The 17,905-nt window shown below is 39.1% G+C and overlaps 1 protein-coding gene across 3 annotated transcripts in view; it reads left to right on the top strand.

The window, feature by feature from the left end:
* LOC137249603 (zinc finger FYVE domain-containing protein 1-like) overlaps positions 1-14,103 on the top strand; it is a 58,577-nt gene extending 44,474 nt beyond the window's left edge. For 2 of the 3 annotated variants that reach the window (XM_067781248.1, XM_067781246.1), the window contains exon 9: positions 35-14,102. In XM_067781248.1, the coding sequence (XP_067637349.1) occupies positions 35-498 (464 nt within the window). In that variant the 3' untranslated portion in view covers positions 499-14,102. Of the gene's footprint in view, positions 1-34 lie in introns of all 3 variants that reach the window. The other variant, XM_067781247.1, reaches the window with a different exon arrangement.
* Positions 14,104-17,905: the final 3,802 nt, after the last annotated feature.

Genomic DNA, 17,905 nt, shown 5'->3' with positions numbered 1-17,905 from the left:
ATTATAATTGAAATTATTTTTCTTATCGCACCAGGATTTATTAAAGAAACAGTGCGTCCCAATTATTGGATACCCGATGAGAAAGCACCGAATTGCATGATTTGTGATAATCCCTTTGGCTCTGCCGAAGAGTGTATTATAGCAAAAACAAAAAGTACCGCCAGCAGCACAACAACAGCTAATACGACAACTCAACAACAAACACAAGAAAATATATCGAATGGTAATATGAGCGGCAGTAGTACAAGTAATATATTAAATGGTAGTTATAATATATCATCATCTGTTCGCGATTCTTATCGTCATCATTGTCGACGCTGTGGTTTAGCGATATGTGGATACTGTTCCAAAAATCGTGAACCAGTATTGGAACATGGTTGGGAATATCCAGTGCGTATCTGTGATAAATGTAGCGAACTGAATCAAAGCAAATCAACAATTAATGAACAAATCGCTAGTGGCAATAAAAGCGGCAATCACAGTACTGTTACCGAATAAATTCACGAATGTATATGTAATGTCATCATCATTTTTAAGTTCAGTGTGAGGTTTGCATTTACATTTAATAGAAACACAAATGTAGTAGCAAAAAAAGATGCATTCAGCGCCTTTGTTGCTTTTTTAATCGAAAAAATATGCCGTTAAATATGATAACTTTTCAAATGGGGTTACACTGAAATGACAGTCCTTGGTCGGGAAAAGTCCCGAGTCGCTCCTGTACATAGAACCGACTTCCTTGTGATTGGTCGCACCTATTGGATGGGCGAAGCACTGCTACAACAACAACAACATAACTTTTCAAATGCCTTGTTTGTTAAACGAATTAGACTTACATATGTATCTATACCTGACTGCGCTATCATCTAACGTGCTATTTCAAGAAATTTGTTCAGTTTATAATGAATTTAATCACAGCCTTTTGAATTCAATTAAGTATTAGGGCAGTCTTAGACCAATTATTTGCTTAATGGAATGTGTTTTAAATGGAGATTTTACACTCAGCCGCTAATATCTAATTGGTTTCAACGCATATGCTGTAATATTTTGCACAATAGCTCCAGTTGTTTTTATTTTAGAAATATTTCTTGCTTTTTTAATGTTCTTTCTTTTTATTAAAGCATATTATTATATAGTTGGGGCATCAAATTATTTCAATATATGTGACCCGGTCTATGAAAAGGTGGCTTATGACTCAAAAAAGAAATTGCAAGAAACAGCTGTTAACAGCTGTTTTTTTAATCATAAGCCACCTTTTTCATAGAGCGGGTCACATATTTAAAAAAATTATATTTAGCCAAACATCTAGTGTTTTTAAGAATCGTTTTTAAATAACTCGGCACCTTTTCGAGTTCCTATAAATACACAGTTCACGTTGTTAGCGAATAATTGGAGTTATGCAACCAAAAACAATATTTTAAATGATCGAAAAAACATTTTAGGGTACTGACAGTCACCTTCTAATATTAAAATGGCATAAATTTACCGCGTTATCAATCGTTTAACTTTTCACAATTTAAAATTATTTACACTTTTTCCAATTCTTGTTTTTGTTTTGCACATTTACTTAAATGTTCAGTATTCAGTGTTTGTGTAAGTTAGCTTTCAAATTTTACCGTTGAAATAAACATAAGAAATTGGTAGGCGAATTTGTTGTAAAGTGGTATTTAAATTTACATAAAAAGTTAAAAAAAAATGTGTTAGTGTCGAAATTTTTCGCTTAGTAAATTAACGATCCCAAAGTAAAGAGACTGTGAGCAGCCTAATTGTCTTGGAATACGTTGTAAACAAAATAATAACAATATTTGGCCGATACTTTTAAGTTCTGCCAAATTTAGACTTTTTTCGAATGTTGGAAAGTTCGAAAAAGAAAACGTATGTAAATAAATTTTTTTTTACAATTTTAAGTTTTAGTCATGTTAATGTTTTAGCGTAATTAATATTCAATGTATAGCTCGTATTTCGTTTTTAAGCTTTTACATATAAATTAATAATTATCACCCTTACTAACTTACTTAATTTTAATTGGCGCTTAACCGTTTAAATTATTATGGCCGTGCAACAAGAGAATTTTAATCATTTTCCATCTGTGCCCTTGCTTCCGGGGTGCGGGGCGCTCTCTTCTGCTTCCATAGGCGAGTACCGATAACAACCCTTTTTTTTTTGGCTGGAGTATCATCTTTTGTTTGCCGAGAGGGGAATTTACTTTTCAATTGCCTAGCTAGTCCAAGTAGCATTTATTGGCAAGAGTGATTCTTCGCTGGATTTCAAAGCTGATGTCGTTGTTTGTGTTAATACTGGTTACCAAATAAACGCAGCCTTTTATTATTTCAAAACTATGGCTGCCAACAGTGGCGTGGTTGCCAAGACGCAAATGCGCCGACTCTTTATCCTCATTCACCATCAAACATATCTTTTGCGCTTCTTTTTTAAGTGTGTGAGCAGAACTTACCGCGCAGGTGCGTACGCCAGTAACTGCACGCTCTTAGAGAATATTGTTCCAGAGCAGTTAAGTTCTGCAGCTGGTATTATTTTCTCCAGCATCAATTTGAAGTAAATGCACGATAGGTCAACCTTTCTGATATCTCTTTTACTTTCACGCGGCCCGGAGATGTCCTTACCATTGCTCAACATCATTTTGCAAAGCCGTATAAGTTTTGTAGCGAAACCAAATTTAGACATAAGCAGCTCCTTTTTGCGCCGCAGAAGGCGGCTTTAAAATAGACGAAGAGTTGGGGCAGTTTGCAGGATCCCCCTTCTTGTGGACTGGGCTAGAAACACTTGGATTCCAATCATGGGCATGCACGCGTTAGACCATATTTTGCATAGCAGTTTATGCACGCGCATTCGGTCGCCAAATTTTGTTGGTAAATTTTGCGAGCGTTATTTCTGGTGACTAGCAGCTCAAAGTCCTCGCACTCACGCGGTAGCATTCACACACTTCTTATTGCGTTCTCTTTTAAGGCAGCGTGTTTTTTTCGGTTGCAACGCTGCATTCTTAATGGTACCAGTCGTTTTTCCATGGTTGTCGGTAACTAATTTTTTCTTTGGCGGCGGTATATAGTGCTATAAAGATATGCTCCCACTGCTCCGCATTCCGACGGGTTCACTTTTGCTCTCAGAGAGCAGGGGTGGCTTTCCATAATTCGATAGTCGACACTCGTTAGCTCGATACTTTAATTCGATATCGAACGCTCGACGATACAGTTTTGGTTTACGTATTTCAATTTGAGTACATGTTTCTCGTGTATCAAAAAGTGTTTCGAAAGTATATTGGAATCATCAAAATAATTTCAATAGGGAAAAGCGTTTGTTTGCTGATACTGTCATGGATGACTTTGAATAGTTTATTTAATAATAAATAATAGAATTATAATAAAATTGATATATAAATAGTTTTAATGCAAATGATATTTAATGTTCTTTGTTGTCCGCTCGTGATCACGTTCACCTTGTTCAATCGTTCAACACCAACTAACTAGCGATGACATTTCTCACTCGTTGGCGATGACAACTCGGCCGGTCCTGACATATCGTCACTCCCGGACGATTCGTCGCCCTCGTCGTCTTCATCGACATTCAAACCTGGTGCCAGCATACACCATGGTTTCATATGGTCAGTACTCATCACACCACAATATCGTCGGCTGGATACAGCTGCATCTGGCAAATCTTCGACGATGTACCGGTCGTAGTCCAGCACTTTGGTAACAATATATGGACCCTTGAACACTGGATCTAGCTTATGTGAATCTCCCGTTGCTGTTGGCACATGGTCAATCACGACCAAATCTCCCACCTGGTATTTAGCTTACGATGTTTTTTATCATATCTTTCTTTCCATTTCTGTCTTTCCGCTAAAATGTTCTTAACTGCTTCTTCTTGTTTGCTCTCACAATCTGCCCCAACATCGACTTCGTCATGGAGCGCTTGAATCATTCGGTTTTGGGTTACATCTCTGGGATCGAAGTTGAAGACCAGCTCGTTAGGACTGAACTTGGTCACTTCATGTCGTTGCGAATTGAGGTTCCACTGTATTTTTGGCAACGCTGCATCCCAATCCTTCGGTTCCTTCACGGTGCAGCGTACGCAATTGAGCACAGTCTTATTGACACGTTCCGCTTTACCGTTAGCCCTGGGTGTACGAACAGCTGTCTTAACGTGTTGTATTCCTAACCTGTTGACGAACTCTTGGAATGACTGTGAAGTGAATGCTGTCCCTCTGTCGGACGTTATCCGAAGTGGTTGACCAAAGATGACCATCACCTCCTCCAAAGCTTTAATCACAGGCTCTGTCTTGGTATTCCGGAGAGCTTTAAGGATGGAGTATTTAGTAAAGCTGCAAACAACTACCAAAATATAACAATTGCCTCTCTTACTCCTCGGAAATGGCCCCAGATGATCGATATGCACGCTTCTAAATGGGATTGGCAGCACCTCCATGATGTGCATCTGGCCCTCTGCCTTGCCACCTCTAGCTTTGTTCAAGCAACACTCCTCGCATCCGTCGATATATGATTTGACGTACCTGCGAATCCGTGGGAACCAGAATCCTTTACTGATCTTCTGAATCGTCTTCTCCAAAGCAAAATGACCAGCATCGTCATGGCACGCCTTCACGATTCGCTATCGCGCTACCTGAGGTACTACTAGTTTAAGCTGCCCGTTTACCTTCCGCATAAGTCGACCCTTTTCCACAGCATAGTCCGCTTATATCTGCTTTTTGACCGATTCATCCACAAATTGATTTCCCTTCAGAGTCTGTATGATCGCTTGTAATTTCGAATCCTGCATTTGCATGGTATAAATCCAGTCGAACTCCTCTGCTCCGCTACTGACCTTCATTATCTTTTCTGCAACTGTTTCTGATTCAACCGGTTCTTCCACCGGACTTCTGCTCAATGAATCGACATGAGCCATTCCAGCACGCGCTCGATGTTTGCAAGTGAAGTCAAATTCCTGAAGGCGCAACCACCACCTGGCTATGCGGGGCTGTAAAACCGTAGTGGCTTTAGTTGTCACTACCGCGTTGCAATCGGTGTATACTGAGAACTGTGTACACAATAGATAGTACCTAAACCTGTCTAACGTTTCAACCACAGCCAGCACCTCAAGCTCGTGGCTAGCGTATCTGCTTTCTGCTTCACTACATTGACGACTATAGTAGTGTACCGGCTTCAAACCCTCTTCTTCGTGCTGTAGCAAAACCCCTGACAAGCCATATGAGCTAGCATCTGTGTGCACCTCGTGAACTTTCGTAGCGTCGTACATTACTAATACCGGTGCGTTGATTAGTGCTTCTTTCAATCGACAAAAGGCTGCATCCTGCTCGGTTCCCCATTGGAAAACATGTCCTTTCTTCAATAACTGTGTTAAAGGCTTTGCTATGCCACTATAGTCGTTGATGAACTTCCGAAAGAACCCGGTTAACCCTAAGAACTGTCGAACCTGTGTGACTCCCTTTGGCGTGGGGAACTCCTTTACACAGCTGACTTTTCCGCTGCCTGGTAGGATACCCTCTTCGCTAACTATTTGGCCCAAAAAGTTTACAGTTCTTAACATGAATACGCACTTCGATGGACGTAGAGTGAGTCCTGCCTGCTGGACTCCTCTCAAAAACTCCTCCAAAACTTGGATACCTTCGGTAACTGTTGGTGTAGCAATGATGACTTCATCCACATAACTTATGATTCGGTGCCGTTGTCCCATACCTCTGATCAGCTGACCCACCATCTGCTGGAAAACCATTGGTGCGTTCACCAATCCAAATGGCATTACGTTATGCTCGTATTGCCCGTCCGGCGTGATGAACGCCGTATATTGTTTGCTGTCCTCTTTCAACGGTATTTGGTAATAACCTGCGGTCATGTCCAGCGTCGTGCAGTACCTATTACCTCCAAGCTTAGACAACTGCTCCTCGACGATTGGCATCGGGAATTGCTTCTTGACGGTTACCGCATTCAACGCCCTATAATCCACGCACATCCTTTGCTCCCCGTTTGCCTTCTTAACCAGTACCACTGGAGCTGCATGTGGTGAAGAGCTCGGCCGTATAATATCGTTCTTTAGTAAATTGTCCGTAAGTGATCTTAAAACTTCCCTCTGTGACAACGGAACTTGATAGCGATTCCCTATGACCGGCTTATCTGTAGTAACCTTAATCTCCATTTCCATGGTGTTGCAACGGCCAAGTGCTGACAAATCTTCCGAAAAACAGTGGTTATATTTCTTGAGTAGCTGCTGAAGCTCCTTTGTCTCACTTTCGCCCAGCGTCGTGTCGATATTCAGACTAGATTTCAGTTCTTCTACCGTCATTACTCATGACTCTATGATAATTTTCGTGTCGCCTCGACATAGAACGTCTCTGCCTAAAAGTATCTCGTGCGGCATAAATTCGTTGGGTACTATTTGGAGTTAGGCTGTTGTCTTCTGTTCATCCAGTTCGAACTCGACTCCTATCATCTGATTTACGTCCACAGTTGCCCCTCCAAAACCACGAAGTATTTTCTTGCTCGGATGCCTGGGAATACCGTCTGGGACTGCCATGTCAGATATCAACGATAAGTCACTGCCAGTATCCACAAATGCGCGTCCCGCTATACATATATGACGTGTCACAGGTGGTGGGACCACCTCTGATTCTTCGATGACCTTCCCTACCGTTTTCTTACCGCTTCTGCATTCTTTTGCCTCGTTCCCATATTTGTTGCACGTGCTACATTTAGCTTTGCGTTGAGGTTGTGGACATTTTGCGGCGATATGGCCCACCCCGTTACAATTGAAGCACCTTAAACCTTTGCGCTCATTATTTGGGTTGCTCACCGAGTCCCCTTCCTTTCCGTTAACTTTTTTTGACCCCTGTTGTACCTTCGTGTACGCGTTGGCTACGGATATATTTTCGATAGATCTTAACAATTCGTTGCACGACCGTATGTTCATTGCTAATAATGTACGAGATAAACTTGCATCATTTAAACCCCCGATTATGTATGAATTGATTGACGCCTCGTCCATATTGACTTTCCGGCCCAAATTCAACATGCTATAATAGTAATCCTTTTATTCTTCATTACCCCGACGCTTTCTATTTGCCATCTCCCGGTGCACGTCTGCTATATTTACCATCGTTGGAAAATCATACCTCAAGCTACTGACATAATTGTTGCCATGACCTAAATACCGGTTGACATTCGGACCATTGCTTTGCAGCTCCTTTTAGCTTATGGTGAACTGCAAATAACAAAACCTCCTCCGACCACCCATAAATTGCACGAGGCTGCTCCACTCTGTCCAAGAATTGATTCGTTGAAATGTGTCCCTTCAGGGGATCGAAATCTGGTAACATTCCAATAATATCCGTCATTGTATGTTTCACAACTGCTGGAACTGTTGCTGATGCGCCCTCCAAGATATCTGAAGGTGTTTCTACCACGCCTGTTCGATTACCTTGCCCTCCTGTTTCCGTCTCTGAATTTGTACCTACTGTGCCTACTATTGTTAGCGGTTGACTTGCTATTACTGCACCTGCATTCCGTTGTGCATCTTGTACCGCCACCTCATTGTGACTTCGATTGCTACTCACCAAATGAGCTACCGCCTTCGACATATTGGCAACCATTTCCCTCAGCTCATCAACTTGCTTTTGCAATGGCGGACTTTCTTCCATTACCTCTTCATCATCAACCTCCCCAGTTTCGTAAATTGTCTTCAACTGTGTAATTTTATTCGCCTTTGTTCCTGTTACTGGTAAATTATGTTTTTCCAAAAGAGCATTCAATTGCTCCACCTTTAAATCATTTAATTTTACCATTTTCCTTTTTTTTCGAACGTTCTTGCTTATGCGGCTATCGCTGTTGAATTTTTCTTCCCGAATGTTCTTGCTTATACGTCAATCGCTGTTGAATTTTTTCCTCACGAATCACGCCAGCCAATTTCTGCCGTTTTTTAATTTAAAAATCCACCCTTCTCGCTATCACTTTTCGTATTGTTCGTTTCACCCTTTGTGGTTTAACGTGTGCGCTGCTTCTATATTGACACTATCTTTCTCTTTTATATCTTTTAACTCGTTATTATTTTGTCCCCAAATGTCTCACTCGTTTCCTTGCGTATATCGCTCGATCAATTTTCCTATGAATTTTCCTTTGCCTCTGCGTCTATCGCTTTTTTTCCCTTTAATCAAATGTCTATCACTCAAGCTATCCTTTTGTGTCTATCACTGCATACGTTTGCGTCTATCGCTCGATATATTTCCTTGAAGTACTTTTTACTCGTATTCCTGTGTATGTGTGTGTGTTTTTTTAACTATTTTCCTCTGTGTAGGCTTAAGTTAAATCCCACTCTGACACTGTCATGGATGACTTTGAATAGTTTATTTAATAATAAATAATAGAATTATAATAAAATTGATATATAAATAGTTTTAATGCAAATGATATTTAATGTTCTTTGTTGTCCGCTCGTGATCACGTTCACCTTGTTCAATCGTTCAACACCAACTAACTAGCGATGACATTTCTCACTCGTTGGCGATGACAATACCTATATGACACTACTTTATTTTCGTGTATTTTTTCTTGTATTTTATCAATTTTTTGTCGCACTACCTCCTAATACGGCTTCAGTACTGGTGTAAGTGTATAAACTATATTTCAAAAAACTAAAGAAATACAAGGAAAATACAATCTAGTTAATTAAAAACAAACGAGCCAGTTTGTATTTCGATAGGTTTTTTTGACATTCGACCGTTTTTTCTTTATATTTTTCTGACACATAAAAATTTTGTTTTAGTTTGAAAATTTGGTGCATAAAAACACAATTAAAATCAACTTTCTTGTGAAAAAAGTGAACCATTAGAGACTGAAATAATTTTCGCGTGTTATTTGCATTGTTTTTATTGCTAAAAGTGTTTTTTTTTTTTTTTTGGAGATTTGATTGTATGGAGGAGGACCTTCTTATCGTTGAAAGTCCAAGTTCCAGGTTATTGTCCAATGCATAAGATGATTAATTTCTGGATTAACTTTCCAAAGTATGTATGTAATTTTGGCTCCACTAGTACACAATGGTAATACCAACTGGCCAGAACCATGTGTAGCAGCTTGCGATCTGGTATTTATTCGGTTTTTCTTGGCACCACGCCATGTTATATTCAATTTGTCTTATTTATTTCAATTTGATTTTTGGTATCAATTATCCATTCAATTGTTGGTTTTTGTCCAATTAGGTTAATTATTTTTCGTTTATATTAGTATATAATAAGGGTATTTTCAATCCCGTTATTTGTTCTTTTTGCACTCCGTTAAATTGTCCCGTTTTTTTTCGAAAATTTTATTTTCATTAGTATGTATGTATATGAATGTTAATTTTCAGTGGCCTGTTGCCAAGTGTCTTTCAATTATATATGTATTTAAAGCGAATTGTGTTTGATTTTTATGGCGTCACGCCAGATATTCCGTTAGTTTATGTATGTATGTATAAAATTAAGGTTAGGTTTTTTATTGGCACCACGCCATTTTTTCAATGTCACTGATTCCTATTAGGAGTGCATAAAACCGCCCTAACTCCTGGTCAGGGAGGCATTGCATCTCCTAACTCCGCCAAAACGCCCGAGGGAAGCAAAGCAGCCAACCTTGAGTCCTATTTATTTTTCCACTCAACGCAAAAAAGCCCGAAAATTGACGTTGAGTAGAGGATGGCACCGCACGACCACTCACACGTAAAGACAAGACCGGAATCACTTAATAAACTTGATAGAAAAATCAAAAATTACAGATGTGTTAAAAGTGTTAATGAAAAAATAAATTGTAAAACATAAACAAAAACATGTCATACTCACTAATTTTTGGGGAATAGTGGTCTCGATTTTTCATGATAGAAATTGTTTTTGTGTTTTGAAGTTCCGATAAAGTTTCGTCAGTTTTTTTAGCTTGGAATCCAAGCAAAAATAAAGTAGTGTCATATATGCTTGACTCCTTACCTTAAAATTAAAAACTCTAGCTTACGGAAAGCAATTCGACACCTAAGGAGCTATCGAACGTTCGATACAACGCGACGAGATTTTGTGTTACGGCAGCGCAAAACGATTATTTGATACTCGTTTTTGTTCGATATCGAAGTATATTTTAGGGACATTTTTCAGCAAAAATTCTCCAGGAAAACATTATTTAGAACTAGGCAAAATAAAAGCTTAAGAAAAACTTACGAAAATTCTAATATTCTTTTTTAAATACTTTGAACACTTACTTTAAAAAATACATTAAAAAAGATTTAAATTTAAAAGAAATTACTTAGCAGTTTTGTAGACAGTTTTATCACAAAAATTATTAATTGTTTCCTCAAAGCTGCATTTCCCATCCAATTATGTACTACTTCGTACACCTCACACATGATACATTCATACATACTTTGTTAATTTATAAACTCTTCAGAATTATATATAAATAATGGATTGTGATATTTGATAAGTGAGTTTCATTTGTTGTTATAACATACATATATAAATTTTTATATACAATTAATAACAACAATTTTGTCTCAAAATATATTTTATACTTAGCATTAAAAATATACATAAATTACATTGTAACAAGCTAAACTGACAGGCCCATAAAAGCGCATGCATCAGAGTGATGGTGGAAGTTATGCAAGTATATTTTGACTAGCGCTATATACACACTAATATGCAGTTACCATATCTCAAACTTAAAATTTTCAAATAAGTTTATGTAGTGTATTATATTAGGGTCTATGTTCTGCCGAAAATTTGTTTGCCTACATTTGAAAATTGAGCTTCGCTTCCCTTCTTTCTTCACTACCTATCCCATTCACTTCTACTCTATCTTCCTTTTTTCTTATAATTCTTGTCCACCCCTTATTCCATTTGTCTCTCTCCCACTACCATTCCTACTCCCAAACCAACTCCCATTACCACTTCCACTGCTAGTAGCACTACTACTACGAAACGCTCTCCCACTTCCACTACCTGTTTCACTTCAATTCCCTCATACCAAATTTTGTACCACTACGAAACCATATAAAAATAACGCAGGCACAATTTTATATCTTCTTGCCTCTCCCTCCTCCTCTCGTTTTCTCGATTTTTCCTCATCTTTCATTCCCCTTCTTTATCCTCCCTATCTCTCCTTCGAATTTTCTCCATTTTTGTTTTCATTTCCTATTCCCACTTCCTTCGCTCACCCCCTCCATTTTTCTTTCTTTTCCCCTCTTCTCCCACTCTCCAATTTCCACTGCTATCTCTTGATTTCCTTTTTCTCGTTTTGCTTATATCTTTTCGTATAACTCTCCCTTACGCTCTCGCTCTTCTTCACCACAGCCTCTTTTTAAAATCCTCATCAACACATATGGAACTCATATCGTGAAAACACATTCCTGGTTCAGAAATATGGAACTAAAACCCACTTACAAACCAATTACGGAAACAACGCAGCTATGCCTTTTAAATTTGGTTAGTCCGATCTTGAGTTATAAAGCTAATAAGATTTGTAGCAATAGTTCGGTCCCTGCTTAACTTTCCGCAAAGAAAAGTTCCTCAACGAGTGAGCCAGTAAAGGAGGTATCCCTGTACCAAATTTCAAGCAAATCGCACCATAAACACGATTTTTTGGAATAGGGCGGCTCCTAGTTCACGGAATGAAAATGTTCTCAAATATTAACTTGGTCAGAGTAGTACCACTGTACCTAATTTCAAGCAAATCGTACCATAAATTAGATATTTTGGAATATGTCGATTCTTGGTTCACTTTCTGGAAAGAAATAAAAAATATCCACGCATACATCTAAACAGCAGCTAAGAATTTATACGGCGTTACATAAAGCACATATTACCTTACACAAACTACAGATGTACATGTATGCATCAAATATGAGAAGTAAATAACTATTCGAGAAGTCTGTTCACGAAGAGTCTATACCCTGAGCGAAATAGGCGCAGGAGGCAGCTGAGAGTATAAAAGCAGCGCAGTCCAATTGATAGGGAAACAGTTTGATTTTAACACGCTATAAGTGAAATACGCAAACACAATAAATTTCGAAGATCAACTAACGTAGTAGTGCTGTTAATTAAGAGTATTTTATATAAATACCATTTGCTATTATTTATTCGACAGTTCAGTGATCCGAACGATAACAGAAAATACAGAAATATCGACGACTCCTGAAATTCGCACTTAGAGACCAATTGCAAAACGAACATCGGGACATTCATATGGCTGAGTGGTTAAAGGCATCTGCATTTACACTGGTATGCATGTTGGAGGTTCCAGCTCAATACTCCACTCCCGCGAAACTAGCTGATGAAGAAGTGAATTTCAGAAACATGTCCTAGTAACCATCGCCGTTTGTAAAGCTTCATTACAAACAAAATATTCACATTTTTCTTGCTGATTGACTTAGAATTTATCTGCATGCGGATGTTCACGTTATCCGTACAAATCAATTATCCGAAAAACTATTTCATGCTTGTTCTTTTAAAAGTTTTATGCACAAAGAGTGACTAGGCAGTTATCCATCCACGCTATACAGCTATTATCATCCACAAAGATATATCAGAAAAACGACAAGGGAAGTTAATCCACTTTCTAGGTTATACTCATATAAACGGATAGCTATTTCAAAATATTGTAACGAATAATGGGAAATTCCTGATTATTATGCACCTTCTGCTAACCTTCGAATCGCTGAGCTGTCGAATAAATAACTTTTCAGTATTGCAAAATAGTCTTTATTTACAGCTTTACTGTGGCAGTAGTACTTCACAAATACATTATCGTCACTAATAACGTGTTTAAATCAAAACTGATTCCTGATTCCTCAGCTTGCGCTGCTTTTATACGCTCGGTTACCTCGTTCGCCCATTTTTCCTTAGGTCTAGACGTTCACGAATATGCCTTCTAGAACAGTTTTATCTCATGCTTGGTTATTTAGCTACATATATGTATGTATGTATACCTGTAGTTTATGTTTTTCTTCTAGCTATATGCATGTGTATGTGAGTAACAATTTCCACTCTTTGCTGCTGACTACATATATGTATGTGAAATATTCTCTTCGCTGTCAGCTTTCATGTTTACATGCAAAAATGTGTGGCTGCTTGCTTTATTGTTGTGCATTTATTTAGTAGCAGCATAGTGATGAACCGAAATGCTAATATTCGCCGCAATATTTTTTAACACAAAGACGTAAAAAACTTCTATTGGGCTTTTTAAACGCATGTCATTCTACATATTCATTCGAACCGATACGGTAATATGCAGCCGTTTAGCATTATGGGCACATTTAGTTTATGTGAGCTCTTTATTGGCCGGCCAGTTCAGCCTAGCATTATCTGTATTTTCCAAAAGAGCCCTGAGACCGTTTTCACAAAACATACAAGTCTTGTAACGCAAGTAAGGTTCTTCTGAAAAAAATTTGTCAGAAGAAATTCACTTTTATTACAAGTCTTTTTCTTCTTCTTTTTTGAACCGGCCGTTGATCCCAAGCTTTGTAACATATTGATTTTTAATATTAATCTCCGAATAGACTTTTGAGCATGCGCTTATCAGACACATAATTTTAGATACACTTTCTATCAGACTATACACATACATATGTATATAAATAAATAATTTTTAATATAAACATATTATGCTTATAAACATTAACATATCGCGCGTTTTATTGTAAGCAGATGTAATTTGTGAAATAAAATTTTTTTTAGAAAACACTTAAAAATTAAATTTTTTCAAAGGCAGCTGTATCGGGCATTTTTATCTTTTGGAGTATTAAATACCTTTGAGCACAGTCATATAAGTCGTGTGTTTTGCTGTATCACAAAATCTTGAAAAAATATAATTTTATTTTACATCCTTTTACAATAAAACTTGCCTTATTGTATTATTTCAAAGCTAAACAAAGTTATTTGTATAATATTTATAATTTTTATTCAATTTTCAGTTTTATTAAGAAATTGTATGCCAATATTTTAAACGAATGTGAAATAAAATATAGTGTATAAATCAAAATAAACTTGATCGGTCTCAAAATGGCATTTGCTCTATCAATGTGCATAGCGCATAATCCCATGATATAAATTTAATGAGGTAATTCCACTACTTCTTCTCCGCCATTACCAGCATTTGTCATAAACTGCGAGATCAGAGGCAGAAAGGCGTGCGTGCGAGCAGCTTGGGCTGCCAGTCCCCAAGAATAACCTCGGCAAACTTTACCGAAAAATTCGGCTACAGACGCGAACTCCTGTAAGAACGGAAACGGTGACCTTCTAATCGATGTCCGGAGAGTACTTAGATTACAAAGGGAACACTTTTCTGATTTTCTAAATGGAGTAAATGGAGTCAGGAATGTACCGCCCAGGTACAATAAACCCGATCACGTAATCAATGATGATGGGAATTAATGTCCCCCACACGATTATGGCGAAGTCAGTATAGCAATAACCAGATTAAAAAACAACAAGGCTGCGGGCGCTGATGAACTTCGTACAGAGCTATTCAAATACGGCGGCGAGAAGTTGCTAATACGTATGCATGTCTCGGGATTTGAATCTAAGTGTTCTTTGCACAGTCCACAAAAAGTGGGATCCTGAAAACTGCGGCAACTATCAGAATCAGCCTTCTTAATTTCGCATATAAGGCCCTGTCAAACGGCTTTTTGGCCCTTGTCAGTGTGGCTTCAGCCCTGGTAAATCTACCACCAACCAGTTTTACACTATGCCAAATCTTGGAAAACTCCGGAAAAAAGTATTGACACACATCACCTCATCGTCGATTTTAAAGCCACCTTCGACAGCACGAAACGGTGTTGCCCATATGCCGTTATGTCTGAATTTGGTTTCCCGGCAAAACTTATACGGCTGTGCAAAATGTCATTGAGCAACACCATCAGCTCAGTCAGAATTCGGAAGGACCTCTCCGAGCTGTTCGAAACTAAACGAGGGTTCAAAGAGGGTGATCACCTGACGTGCAATTTTTTTAATTTCAAGCTGGAGAAAATAATACAAGCTTAAGAACTTAACCGCCCAGGAACAATATTCTATAAAAGCGTATACTGACGACATTGATATTATCGGCATAAACAAACCGCGCCGCAAGTTCTGCTTACTCCAAAGTGGAAAAGAAGCGGAAAATGTGGTTTTGATGGTGAATGAGAACAAAACGAAGTACCTGCTGTCATCAAGCAAAAAGTCGGCGAATTAGCGCCTTGGAAACCACGCTTCGTCTATTTATGAACCAGCATTAACACAAACACCAACATCAGCTTTGAAATCCAGCGAATAAACACCTACCAATAAATGCTACTTTGCACTGAGTAGGCAATTGAAAAGTGAAGTCAGCTCTCGGCAAACGAAAATCGTGCCCTAAAAGTCACTTATCGTACGCGTCCTGCTATATGGCGCAGAATCATGGACCATGACAATGCGCCTTTGGGAGTGTTGGAGAGAAAAGTTCTTGGAAATTTTTGAACCTCGACGCGTTGGCGACGCGAATACCGAAGAAAATTTAATGATGAGCTGTACGAGCCTTAGGCAGCAATCAACATAGTCCAACGAATTAAAAAACAGCGGCTACGCTGGCTAGACCATGTTATGTGAATGAAACGAAGAGGGCGGCCCCCACTCCGCTGAAGGAACGGTGGGCAACGATTTAAATTTCCTTGGTTTGACCAATTGGCGCCAGTTCACCCAACGAAGAAACGACCGGCGCACCCTGTAGGACGGACATAACCGTTTTAGCGGTTAAGCGCCAATTAAGTAAGTAAGAAAAATTTTAAAATAGCGCTACCATATTCCTAAAATATAAAAGTCGCAAAACGACATTCTTGTCTCTTTTTAAAAAAAAATTTTTTTTTTGATATTTTTTGAGGTTAAAGAAGCTGTTCCAAGCAGGTATTGAACGCAAGACCACAACAAAATATGTATTCTGCTCGTTCGTGTGCGGTTCAATATAACTGTTGCTCCAAACTTGACCCACCGCAAACATACATCATTCTTTTTCTCTATTTGATGTCAAGCCATTGCTAGGACAGATAGTTAGTCACTGATATAAGGGCTTAGCCCTACTATTTAGCTGAGGAGTGGCTAAGGCACTTGCACGTGTGAATTGCGTTGTATTTGAACAGAGCCTTCCCGTCACTGGCCCGGCAGGCGACGTAACGGTGGCCTTATCGCGCAAAGGAGCGTGAAGACGTGCCGAACCTGTTAATAATCAAAACCGTAATATATCAGCTCGGGTATATTCGTAGACGACATAGTCGCATTTTCCGAAATGTTATAGGGGGAAAAACAAACTACTTGGCAATGGTTTACAGGGTGGTTTTCTCCTCTTAAGAGGTCAGAGTTTAAGCAGCACAACTCTCCTTAAAGGTGTATACAGATATTTCTTTACCTTTTGGATGCCCCGTTTTATTTGTATTTAAAGCAGTTCACACACAATACGAATGAATGTTTGATACCGTTTTCGGAATAATTTCAATTTTACGAATGCAGATCATTCGCATATGTCATTGTTGTCTGCGGTTTTGGTTAAATATATGCTCGAAAAATTCAATATCCGTTTAAAATTTGTATGTTCGAAAGTTCGAACAAAACAATTTAGGAAGTTATTTATTTGAATAGCCTGTAATTTCTTATCGGGTGAAATAAAAACAAGTAAGGAAGTCTAAGTCTCTTCGTCGATTTTAAAGCCGCCTTCGACAGCACGAAAAGGAGCTGCCTATGTGCCGCTATGTCTGAATTTGGTTTCCCCGCAAAACTTATACGGCTGTCCAAAATGACGTTGAGCAACACCACCAGCTCAGTCAGAATTGGCAAGGACCTCTCCGAGCCGTTCGAAACTAAACGAGGATTCAGACAGGGTGACCCGATATCGTGCGATTTCTTTAATTTGATGCTGGAGAAAATTATATTAGCTGCAGAACTTAACCGCACTGGAACATATTTCTATAAAAGCGTGCAATTACTGGCCTATGCTGATGACATTGATATAATCGGCCTAAACACCCGCGCCATTAGTTCTGCTTACTTCAAACTGGAAAAAGAAGCGGTAAAGATGGGTTTGATGGTGAATGAGAACAAAACGGAGTACCTGCTGTCATCGAGCAAAGAGTCAGCGCATATGCGCCTTGGCAACCACGCTACTGTTGGTAGCCATAATTTCGAAATAGTAAAAGACTTCGTTTATTTGGGAACCAGCATCAACACTAACAACATCAGCACTGAAATTCAGCGAAGAATCAATATTGCCAATAAATGCTACTTTGGACTAGGTAGGCAATTGAAAAGTAAAGTCCTCTCTCGGCGAACGAAAATCATACTCCACAAGTCACTTATCGTACCCGTCCTGCTATATGGGGCAGAAGCATGGACCATGACAACAGCAGATGAAGCGGCTTTGGGAGTGTTCGAGAGAAAAGTCCTACGAAAGATTTATGGACCTCTACGCATTGGCGATGGCGAGTACCGAAGAAGATTTAATGATGAGCTGTACGAGCTATACGCATCATCCATTCCCATAGTCCAGCGAATTAATACGCAGCGGCTGTGCTGGCTAGGCCATGTTATGCGAATGAAGGATGATGCTCCGGCCACAAGAAGGTGTTTCTATCGGAACCCGCCTATGGAAGCAGAGGTAGAGGGCGGCCCCCACTCCGTTGGAAGGACCAGGTGGAAAACGATTTAAACTCCCTTGGTGTGACCAATTGGCGCCGGTTGGCGGAGCGAAGGAGCGACTGGCGCGCCTTGTTGGACGGCCATAACCGTTTAGACGGTTAAGCGCCAATTAAGTAGGTAAGTAAGTAAGGAAGTCGGTAAGTTCGGGTTAAACCGAACATTAAATACCCAGATGTACACTTGAAATGCTGTTGTTGTTTGTTTTGTGTTCTTAATAGTGTTACAAGGCTG

This window comes from Eurosta solidaginis, chromosome 4 (genome assembly GCF_040869045.1).
Source record: "Eurosta solidaginis isolate ZX-2024a chromosome 4, ASM4086904v1, whole genome shotgun sequence".
Lineage (NCBI taxonomy): Eukaryota > Metazoa > Arthropoda > Insecta > Diptera > Tephritidae > Eurosta > Eurosta solidaginis.
This window is presented reverse-complemented; position numbering and strand designations above follow the sequence as displayed.